Source organism: Pleurodeles waltl, chromosome 3_1 (assembly GCF_031143425.1).
Source record: "Pleurodeles waltl isolate 20211129_DDA chromosome 3_1, aPleWal1.hap1.20221129, whole genome shotgun sequence".
Lineage (NCBI taxonomy): Eukaryota > Metazoa > Chordata > Amphibia > Caudata > Salamandridae > Pleurodeles > Pleurodeles waltl.
The window spans coordinates 1,222,333,828-1,222,345,837 of record NC_090440.1 but is presented as its reverse complement, the minus strand read 5'-3'; the positions used below and the strand labels follow the sequence as shown (position 1 = coordinate 1,222,345,837).

General features: G+C 44.7%; 1 protein-coding gene across 5 annotated transcripts in view; it reads left to right on the top strand.

The window, feature by feature from the left end:
• The window catches only part of LOC138285067 (zinc finger protein 418-like), a 389,919-nt gene that overhangs the window by 108,350 nt on the left and 269,559 nt on the right, over window positions 1-12,010 (top strand). The window contains exon 1 of one of the 5 annotated variants that reach the window (XR_011201512.1): window positions 4,007-4,193. The exons of 2 other annotated variants lie outside the window; for them this stretch is intronic. Coding sequence is in view for 2 of the 3 variants with exons in the window: in XM_069224554.1 (XP_069080655.1) it covers window positions 4,149-4,193 (45 nt within the window). In the remaining variant the exon portion in view is untranslated. Of the gene's footprint in view, window positions 1-4,006; window positions 4,194-12,010 lie in introns of those variants that run through there. 2 more of the 5 variants (XM_069224554.1, XM_069224552.1) reach the window with 2 other exon arrangements.

Sequence of the window (12,010 nt, the reverse complement as noted above, 5' to 3'; positions counted from 1 at the left end):
TTCTTCCTGTACCACTGCTTGAAGAAGGTGTCTTCCAGGAACTGGCAGTAGGACTGGGAGTTGAGCTTGACTCCATCCTCAACCCGAAAAGGCCCCACAAGCTCATCTTTGATGATACCAGCCCAAACCAGTACTCCACCTCCACCTTGCTGGCGTCTGAGTCGGACTGGAGCTCTCTGCCCTTTACCAATCCAGCCACGGGCCCATCCATCTGGCCCATCAAGACTCACTCTCATTTCATCAGTCCATAAAACCTTAGAAAAATCAGTCTTGAGATATTTCTTGGCCCAGTCTTGACGTTTCAGCTTGTGTGTCTTGTTCAGTGGTGGTCGTCTTTCAGCCTTTCTTACCTTGGCCATGTCTCTGAGTATTGCACACCTTGTGCTTTTGGGCACTCCAGTGATGTTGCAGCTCTGAAATATGGCCAAACTGGTGGCAAGTGGCATCGTGGCAGCTGCACTCTTGACTTTTCTCAGTTCATGGGCAGTTATTTTGCGCCTTGGTTTTTCCACACGCTTCTTGCGACCCTGTTGACTATTTTGAATGAAACGCTTGATTGTTCGATGATCACGCTTCAGAAGCTTTGCAATTTTAAGAGTGCTGCATCCCTCTGCAAGATATCTCACTATTTTTGACTTTTCTGAGCCTGTCAAGTCCTTCTTTTGACCCATTTTGCCAAAGGAAAGGAAGTTGCCTAATAATTATGCACACCTGATATAGGGTGTTGATGTCATTAGACCACACCCCTTCTCATTACAGAGATGCACATCACCTAATATGCTTAATTGGTAGTAGGCTTTCGAGCCTATACAGCTTGGAGTAAGACAACATGCATAAAGAGGATGATGTGGTCAAAATACTAATTTGCCTAATAATTTTGCACTCCCTGTAATATATAACAGCCAAAAATAATAGACATGCTCAACAGAGTGTACAGTCATTGCACACAGACAGGCGTGGTGACACCTTCAATGGTGGAAGCTAAGATGACTATTGTTTTAATATCTGGTTAGGACCCAGAAGACTATGGATCCTACCGTCCCATGCCATTACTAAATGTGGATGTCAAAGTTTTAACGAAGATATTAGATATATTCTTGGATAGATTGATGCTGTAATTGATTCATGCCATTCAATGAGTACCTGAAACTAAAAGACTGCTGGTGGTTAACATAAAAAAGTTCATACACTTGATAAATATCTCGAATAAGCAGACGTGGGAGATGCTGCACCTACTACAAAATACAGAAAAGGCATTCATCACAGTGTACAACTCTTCATGAGACAAATCGCCTATTATTGGCCACAACTAGGATAAGCTGAATATTGGTGAAGACTTGTACTAGCTAGATAGTAGGAGTAAGGCAAATTTACATATCCCATTCTGAGTGTGGTTTGTGGATAGGTGAAGGGGGAGTGGGAACCAGTCATCCCACTGGGCTGAGGGATGGAGTCATACAAGGAAAGGATATTTCATCAGGAGGCCCATTATGAGAGGCATACACAATGTGTCCCAATCATTAGTAATAGGATACTCGCAGAGCCTACTGTCTTCTTTTCTGCAGAGGGACATCCTTTTAGCCTCGTCCCACTGGAGAATTGTTTGATTCCAGCCTTCTAAAGTGGGGGGCTGAAGTGAGCACTATTTGCTAGTGACAGCTCATTTGACTAGTAGAAGCGGCAAGTGTAGGAAGCGTACACGGCCGGACTGGGAACCCAAAGCAGCCCTGGCAAATTTTGTCACACCAGCCCACCCCATACTGTGCAAGTCCAGGGAACGCTCCTGACCACTATATAGGGGCTAGGGGGTTCTCCCCAAGATAATTTGGGAAAAAATGGCAAAAATTTAATTTTTCATTATTATATATTCAATTGTATAGTTTTTAAAGACCTTGCAGTGCAGTAGGATGGAGTAATCTTTATTGGGGCTCTTCATTTATTCCCTACAACAGTTACCTCTCATTTCTCCATAGGTCCTCTCTCAGATGTATGTCATTTGTTTTATTGTGCCTCTCATACCAGTGAGGTTGTCGGAGCATTTTACATTTGATACAGAGACAATGAATCATACATATGTAAATCAGTGTATAGAAAACATTACATAAGACCATTTGGACTACAAGGTGTAGTATTCACGTCTTTCATACTGGTAGGAATTTTTTTAAGAGTGCTTAATCGGGGGAAGTACAAACTCAGGGTTCAGAATGTAACACAATGTTGACTTTACTAATAAGAATTTATTTCTACCTAAATAAACCTTTTTTTTGCAAAATTAGGATAATGAAAGACAGGGAAAAAACATAGCTTTCTAAGCTAGTTTACGATTGTAACTTAAGAAATGCACAGTGACAAAAGTATCACTGTGACAAAAGCAGTAACCCACTGAGCTATGCACATAAAATACTGTTTGTGATCTACGTAGCACACACTCTTTGTGGCAGGTATATTAACCCTCTACACTACCTTAAATGAATCAAAAGTTTGACTAGACTAAAATCCAACCAGGAGGTGTCTTATTTACCAAAGTTATCTTGGCGCTTTCATTGTTGCCAGAAAACAGTTGTATATACAAGGAACTCGACAGTGCTTTTGAAACTTCTGCACTGCTACAAAAGGGCCCTGTCCCCCACCCTTCCAGCATCCCGGAGAAGTGCCAGATGCCCGGTACAGCCAGTTTGGCCTCAAAAGCATTGGGCAGTTTTGCCTTTCTTCAGCCAACCAAATATTCCTCGCGAATGGGTCTCCCACTTGTTCAGTTTTGAGAGACCTGTTTGTTCTGCAATCCATAGCAGAACTCTGTACCGGAAAAATGACAAGTTACCGCAACCTCAATTCATATGATGGAAGTCCGCCTACACGGCCCCACAACAGGCACGTCACAACTCATCTTGTGCCCTATGTGCGATAGGTTTTACTCGCCGGGTTCATGTTACCCTTCTCTTGTGGCACCTCCCTACCCCGAGTATTCCAAGTCATGCTTCCCTTATGACGCCTTCCAGTCTCAAGCACTCCATGATTTCCCTCCCTCAGGAAGCTCGAACCTTTCACCCTCCTGTTCAGATGCTACACAAGATGACTCTTTTGTGTACCTGCAGATTTCACACGTCTATTTAGGATAGTTTAATTTCCATTGTGAACCATTGAATTGTACCATCATGCACTTGGGTTTCCACTGTACTTGTTTATTGTTGCCAATTACCGTTTGCACCTACCACCTGCAAGACCTCATATCTATTGTATGTAACATGTGATCTTCCTCAGGTTCATTAAACTATTCCAGGCTTCCACGTGGGACACCTGCTCTTATGGTACACTGTTTGCTTCATGTATAAATCCCCCCCTCAAAACCCTTGGCCTCATTCCAGTCTTGCACAAGCAATGTCCCTGCACTCACCCCCTGAGGTGTCCAGAACTTCTAGCGCTTTAGGCTTCCAAACCATCCTGATGATTCCATCATCCAGGCATCTGTGACTCTTCCTTCACGAGTTATGATTCTGCCTCCTCTTGAGCTTCTTGCCATCTTCGGATTCCAGTTCAAGTACTGTCATGGCTAAGTACCTTCCCCTCAGGTTAGTGCGCACTAATTAAGAGGGTAGCACATAATCCAAAGACTGATTATGGATATTATATGAGTATTTACCCCCATGAGGCTCAGCGCTATGGACTCTTTCCTTGCAGCACTCTGAACTCTATTGTACCTGAACTGAAAGTTTGCCACTGTGTTTCTGGACTAGTTGTATCTAGTTTTTTGGGAGAAACTTCTACAGTTGTAGTCGAGTTTTGATTCAGTATCCTTTATATTCTGGAGTGTCAGAAGATCTCCAGTTTATTCTTGAAATGTTTTCTGCTCCCTCTCATGCAGTATTCATGATGAAGTCTGTAAGTGTACACATAGTGTAAACTATTGGTAGATCATTTTTGAGTCGGGACCCTATGGGTAACATTGCCTCTTGTTGTTTTTAGTGTGTCACATCTGCATTGAGGATACGAGGTCCAAGAGTCCTGATCCTACTAGGCAGTACACGAGATAGCCAAGCAGTTCCCTCAGTGACGCAAGATCATCTTTTCTTGTTTTATCCTATCCCCGTTTCCCCTCTGTGGGCAGTTTTTGGAACCAGACAGTTGTGACTTGTTTCACTAAGCTGCCCATGCTGGGATTGGAGGTCCATCATCATCTCAGCAGTTGGAACCAGGTGAGTGCGTGACAGAACACGGGCCTCATTAGTTGTGGAGAAAAACGGGTTGCCTTGCAGAGAAATAAGCCCTATGGAGGAACGCACATTGCAGAATGCTATGCTTGGATACTCTAGGGATTTGGTCTATTCTTTGAGGCCTTCAGGGCACAAGTTTCCAGGTACCTTGGAGAGTTTGTTTAGCTTGAATGTTTTTTGTTTTTTTGTTTAAACATTTTTTATTGAGCTTTTTTATAGAACACAGCACAGGCACAAAGTGTACAGGATAATGTTGGATGTTTAATTTGGCAGATCATTCAGCCATTGGCATGGAACATACAGCTTATCTGCGAGCCCCATCTCTGTTGGTCCCCCCTGCCACCATTTCCTTGAGGAGGCTGTGATGTAGGAAGAACACATCACCAGGGTGCAAGCAGCAGTATACGGCCTGTTATTACATGTGAAAAGCTATGGCTCACTGGAGGGAGGGAAGTGGGTTTGAAGAGGAGAGAGGTTGTGGTTGAGGGACCAGTATTATAGCGTGTGGGCAGTTGCTCTCCAGTGTTTTGTCGAAGGTTGATAGCTGGGACATGGGAGGTAGTGTGTGAATATTAAGAGGACTGCGACCTCTCCGAAAGGGTAATTAGTCTTCCCAGAAGTTGATCCAAACCAGGGGTGATCGGGTGTTGCTGGAGACCCCAGAGACTTCCTCTCTGTGTAGGGCCCTAGCCCCTGCCTCCTCCCAAAGGGTAAAAGCGGGTTGCTATTGAGCACTACGTAGGTGTGTTCCACATTTCAATTTTATTGAGATGGTGTGTTTAGCAATAAGAAGGGCTACATCTAGGTACCAAGATTTTACCTCCTTCCTACCTTCCGTTTTGTAGGGCATTTGTAAAGGTCTAGGACCACAGCTTCCCAAGAGGCCTTGGCACAATGTTTGGGGATGTTGTAAAGGGTTTCTGTCATCTCTGTCCAATAGGGGACTAATGTAGGGCAGGCCCAAAGTATATGTTTGAAATTATCTGCCAGGGAGTTACAGCGTGGGCAGGAGTCAGCAGCATTTGGGAAGAGCCTATGTAGCTTGCCTGGGTAAATATATTCTCTTAGAAGGCTATAGAAATGTATTAGATTAAACTGCGTGCTACCGGAACCCAGTGAGGGTATTCAAGGGCTCTGGACCATTCTTTATTGTGTATAACACGACCAAGCTCTGTTTACATTTTGTTCTTGAGGGACTCTAGAGGGGTCCGGGTGTGAGTTTCCAGGGCTTTGTAAAACCAGGGGAAAAGGTGTTGTCTGGTGTCTATTGTGTGTAATGTGTTTGTGACCTGGTTAATGGGTGGTACTGTCTCCTTTATCATCCGTGTGTTGGACAGTGCTGCATGGATTCGGCCATATTTGATTAATTGTTCCATGTCAAGGTTGTTTCTTCGAGCGGATCTGCGAAGGTAAGGAGTGCCTCGCCATAGTTCAAGTCCCCCAGTGTTGAGATCCCTGCCGTATCCCTGTGGCGAAGTTTGCCTCTGGTCAAGCGACCGCGGCCCTGTGGGAGGCCCAATCGAGATAATGCTGATTCGTAAGGATGGGCGTCTCAAGTAGGGCAGTAACCTCTGTCAAGATTTCTTTGGGCTGCCAGTATCACTCAAGAGGATTTGACAGGTGTGTGAGATTCAGGGGCTTAGTCCTTAGTAACTCTTCATGCATATTTGGGGGATTTAGGGAACATGTATCATCTTGGTTGAATCACACTATCTTGTGGGCCGGTGACTGCAGCTAGGCTGCTAGGTAGTAAAACTCAGTTTGGGGCACCCAGACCACCAGACTCTGAATGGGGCGGCAGTTGTGACAGGGCCACCATGTGGCACGATGAGTGCCAGATAAACTCATTGAGCTTCTTGTCCAGATCATTAAAGAAGCTACGGGGGAGTCTCAAGGGGAGAGTGGCAAAAAAGTATAGAAGCAGAGGAAGCATTACCATCTTCGAGACAACAACGCAGCCTAATGGGGTGAGCAGGAGCATGCACCAGAAGATGACCTTGGAGTGGAGGTAGTTCGCTCCTGCTGTAAGATTGCCATCTAATAAGTCACAATCTTCATTGTAGACCCATATCCCTAGGTAGCGGAAGGATGATGGTTCCAAACGCACAGAGTGCCCTGCTAGGCACCAGTGTGCCCCAGGCAGCCTCAAGACCAGTGAGAAGATGCATGATTTAGGCCAGCTCACCCGGAGGCTGAACAATTTTGCAAACATGAGGAGGTCAGCGATCAGGAAGGTGTCTGCCTTATATACCTGACAGATAACAAGACATTGTCTACATATAGCGAAACGGTGTGGGTCCTGGTTGGGGGATGCCCAAATTGGTACCCGACCCTCACACTTGAGCCGTCAAAGCCTCCATTGAAGCGCAAAGAGAAGGTTTGAGAGGGAGCATTCGTACCACCCCCAGGTGGACCCGAATGTTAGGGGCCGAGTACAACAGGTTAATGAAACTGATGTTATGGGCACTAAATCAAACCCACCAAGGACATCAAAGAGATATGCCAAATTCAGCAAATCGAGTGCCAAATCAAGACCTAGGGCTGACACCCAGGGCCAGTGGCATTTTGCGATCTCCATGACACGGAGTAACCTCGTATGCTGAATGCAGCATGGCAGAAATGTACTGCAACTAGGAGGAACAGGCACACTTTCTCAAAACACTATTGCTTAGAAGCAGTTGCAGGCAGAGGTGTGGTGGCAGGACAGAGAGGTCTTCAGCAACTGTTCATCTAGCTGAGCTTGTCTATTCTGTCCTGCCACCCCTCCTAATCTTAATAATGAATTGAAATGTTATATTAATACTACTTACTGTTCTGATTCATGCATGTGAATCTATGAACAATCCAATGCTTGAGAAAAAAGCTTACCTGTAACTTACATGTAACTAGTTCTCCGGTGTTTGTATCTATCATTCACTTGCAGCCCACTCTCTTCCTCAAGTATAGGCCACCTCAAACATTGCATATATAGTTATATACCCCTCCAATCTTCTGCTAGAAATCAAAGGTGTGAAGACCTCTGGTAGGGAAGAGGCATAGAGCATTCTCACCTCACTGTCTTATGTTTGGTTCCTTTAGAATGAGGTGGATGTACAAAGAAAGTGACCACTGCCTATGGTCTTTTTAAGTTGTCAGTGCCTTGTAATTTACTCAAGGGCTCCAACTTTGACGACAGGGAATTCTTCAACCCTTGAATCAATGAAAGATGCTAATTCTGGAGAACCACAGTTACGGATGAGTAACTCATTTTTTTCTAAGTGGCACTAGTTCAGGAAAGAGAAATTGCATTATAGTATTTATGGGTGCAAAATTAAAGATTATTTACATTAATTGTAGTTTTCCTTTAGGCATTGCTTACATTCCCCTCCTGTCTCTTTGTTTCTAAAATTAAAACCTGGTCTTATGCTTTCCATTTATTTATGCATCACATTGCACCTGATAGTAAGACTGCAGGTATTGCCTCTGGTTTACCAAACCACTTTAATCAGATCCCTACTGTTTTAAACGACCGGATGACTAGACAGGATGTTTCTAAAACCTTATTGTGGCACCAGTACAAGAAAGCAAAGCCAGGGCCAGAAAATTAGTCTATAAGAAACACTTTTAAGCCTTCTCTTAAATTTATAACAGGAATGGCATCTCCTAAGTTTTAAGGGACGTTGATTGCACCAGTTTTCCACTTATCCATAGGAGCCTAGCTCTTGCAGTAGCCTATTTGCTCTTCTGGTCCAGCCGGTCCAAATTATGGAGTCTCAAAGTTCTAGGTGGAGAATTTTGCTTTCGGCCGGTCCATCCAGATGTAAAGTTCTGAACATTTGAACTAATGTGCGTAACTTGACTTTATTCAGTCAGTTTTCATTTATTTTTACATTTATTGCATTGAATTAATAATTAAAACCTCAACTGTAGAGTAATATGCATTTAATATAAATAAAGTTAAAACGGGCTCTTCCCCACTCCCTATCAGCCTGACCGGACCAAGAAACCCCTCAGAGTACCCAGGAAATAGACGCTTATCATGAATGAAGAGTCAACCTAACCAAGTGTACAGAAAGTAAAAAAAAAAAAAAAAAAATACAATCCCAGGGTCACCTGAAAATTCTCTCTAGATCATTACAATTGAAAGCAGAGGGTGTGGTGCGATTCTCAACAATACACTACTATTTAGGAATCTCAGTGGATTAGCAATGTTATACCATTCTCATTAATACAGCAATTGAATAAATACCATCTTTTTTTTTTTTTTTTTTTTTTTTTAAACATTCCTGAATCTCATCCTAGCTTCATCCGATCCCCCTGCTGTGAAAGGTAGTAGGAATCTTCTCCTGGCCTGGAAATACCAAAGGGTGGACAACAGCAGTGTGAGAAAGTAGCCTCTTTCTAGCATGGTTACCCCCACTTTTGGCCTGTTAGTGAGTGTGTGTCAGTGTGTTTTGCCTGTCTCACTGGGATCCTGCTAGCCAGGACCTCAGTGCACATTGTTTGTGACCTAATGTGTATGTTGTCAGCAGTGCTTAACTGTGTCACTGAAGTTCTGCTCACCAGAACTTCAGTGCTTATGCTCTCTCTGCTTCCAAATTAGTCACTATAGTTTAGTGACTTAATTTGCCAATTCCAATTGGCACACTAGACCCCTCTTATAAGTCCCTAGTATATGGTACCTAGGTACCCAGGGCATTGGGGTTCCAGGAGATCCTTATGGGCTGCAGCATTTCTTTTGCCACCCATAAGGAGCTCAGACAAACCCTTTCACAGGACTGCCACTGCAGCCTGCGTGAAATAGTGCACACACTATTTCACAGCCATTTTCACTGCACTTAAGTAACTTATAAGTAACCTATATATCTAACCTTCATTTATTGAAGGCTAGGTGCAAAGTTACTAAGTGTGAGGGTACCCTTGCACTAGCAAAAGTGCCCCCACGCTGTCCAGGGCCAATCCCCCGGACTTTGTGAGTGTGGGGATACCATTACACGCGTGCACTACATATAGGTCAATACCTATATGTAGCTCCACAATGGTAACTCCGAATATAGCCATGTAAGGTGTCCAAGATCCTGGAATTGTCCCCCCATTCCAAATCTGGTATTAGAGGGACAATCCCATGCATCCTGGGGGCTCCACCATGGACCACCAGCATTGCCAAACTAGCTCTCTGAGCCTTGCACTGCAGCTACAGCTGCTGCCACCTCACAGACAGGGGTCTGCCCTTCTGGGGCCTGAGCAGCTCAGTCCCAGGAAAGCAGAACAAAGCATTTCCTTTGGGAGGAGGGTGTTACACCCTCTCCCTTTGGAAATAGGTGCTACAGGCTTGGGAGGGGTAGCCTCCCAAAGCCTCTGGAAATGCTTTGAAGGGCAAAGATGGTGCCCTCCCTGCATAAGCCAGTCTACACCGGTTCAGGGACCCCCAGTCCCTGTTCTGGTGTGAAACTGGACAAAGGAAAGGGGAGTGACCACTCCCCTGTCCATCACCACCCCAGGGGTGGTGCCCAGAGCTCCTCCAGTGTGTCCCTAGCATTAGCCATCTTGTTTTCCAAGGTGTGGCCAGTGCCAGCAGGAGACGTCAGAGACCCCTCCTGATAGGTGCATACCTGGTAAAGTAGCCAGTAGCTATTTAGCATCTCTCCTGTGGGTTCCTCTCCAGACTAAGCTTGCAAGTTTCCACCAGGAATCATCTGCAACTCCTTCTTCATTCTCTGACCGTCAGATCAACTGCAGACTGCTCCAGGAACCACTGAAACTAAAACAAAGTATCCTGAAAGGCTACTTTGACCCTGCAACTTCAGCTCCATCCAGCATTTGCAACAGTTTCCACAGTGTGCATGCTCTGGGGACTTCTTGTCTTCACCCTGCACCAGAAGGACCGAAGAAATCTCCCATGGAGTGATGGAGTCACTTCCCTGCTCCAGCAGGCACCTTCTAAGACGACATCTGATTCTCTGGGACTCCTCTCCTGGCGACGAGTGTGCTCACTGGAATACAAGTGGTGGACCCCTTCGACACAGACTGTCCTAAAGTTCAGCTGTCCAAATTTTGCAGAGGTAAGAGCTTGCCTTCCCCGTTTGCGACAGTAACCCTGTGTACCGCATCATCTCTACCTCCTGAGGCCTCTGTGCACTATTTGCAAGAATCCTTTGTGCACAGCCTGGCCTTGGTCCCCAGCCCTCTATCCTGCGAATCTCAACTCACTAAGTTGTTCACCGGCGGTGTGGGACCTTCTTTTGTAGTGCTGCAGCAACTGCAATTTGCACCTTCTTTGTCCTTGTGTCTTGGGACCTCTGTGTTTGGTGCCTGGTCATCTGTGGGTTCTGTCCAGTGTTGGGAGCCCCGTCTGCCTCCTCAGTCCAAGTTAAGGCCCCTAAGCCCTTCCTGGGTCCAGGTAGCGCCATTTTGACGCAATCTGAGACATTGCTTGAACCAAGGCTCGTTGGACGAATCCAGCACTGCAACTCACCTGCATCCAACATCTCGACGTGGGGCATCCTTTGCATCACCCCGGAACCCGCAGTCCTCTTCTTTGGTGCTGTTCTGCAGACTTCTTCCAACCGGCGAATCCTCTTGTGCACCATCTTCTAGGTTGGCGGGGATCCTGTCCTTCCTGGAATCTCCTGCGACTTCTGGACTTGGTCTCCTCTCTTTACAGGTCTTCAGGTCCAAGAATCTACCATTTGTTGTTTGCAGTTTTGCTTGGTTCTTGCAGTAACTCTAATCATGACTTGTAGTGTGTCCTAAGGAAACTTGCAGTATTTTACTCCTACTTTCCTGGGCTATGGAATGGGGTATTTTACTCACCTTTGTGGTTTTCTTACACTCCCAGCGCCCCTCTACACACTACACCTGCCCATGGGGAATTCGTGATTTGCATTCCACTTTATTAGTATATGGTTTGTGTTGCCCCTAGGCCTATTTCTTCCTAATGCATTCTGTGGTATTTTTTTCTGTTTGCCCTATTCTGTCACTCTTTACTTACCTGATTTTGGTCTCTGGTGTATATATTGTGTATAATATTTACCTCCAGAAGGAGTATTGCCTCTAAGATATTTTTGGCCTTGTGTCACTAAAATAAAGTACCTTTTATTTTTGGTAACACTGAGTATTGTCTGTTGTTGTATAAGTACTGTGTAACTATAGTGGTATTGGAAGAGCTTTGCATGTCTCCTAGTTCAGCCTAAGCTGCTAGAACACTACTACATTTCACTAATAAGGGATAACTGGACTTGGTATAAGGTGTAAGTACCTAAGTTACCCACTACAAACCAGGCCAGCCTCCTACAAGCAGATAATATGCAAAGATTTAATTGAAATATCAGTTATACCTGCATTTGCTTCATGTGAGTGGATTCCCAGATCTGCCTCACTTGCTCGTGATACAAAAAAAAATACCAAAACTCAAACAGAGGTATCTGCCAATCAGATGAAAAGGCATTGCTAATGATAAATAAAATTGCAGCTGCCCTGAGGATTGAGTGACAAGAAAAAAGCATGGTGTAAGGCTGGTATTTTAATGTAGTCTTGTGCAACCAGTAACTGTATTTGGTATTTAAAAGAGGTTTTAAACTCGAGGGGAGAAACTCTCTTGTTCCAGGAGTATTTTAAGTTTAAATATGCATGTGCCTCATTCAGAGCAGAAAGCCAAAGATTGTAGGAGAAATATAGGTTGAGCATTAACCTAAATGTAAGAGAACATGGATCTGATACTCAGGCGCCATGCCAACATTTTAAGTAAGTGCCCCACAAGGTAAATATGTGCTTTGTTGGACAACATTATTTTTGTGTAAGACGAATATTGTGATAGGTAG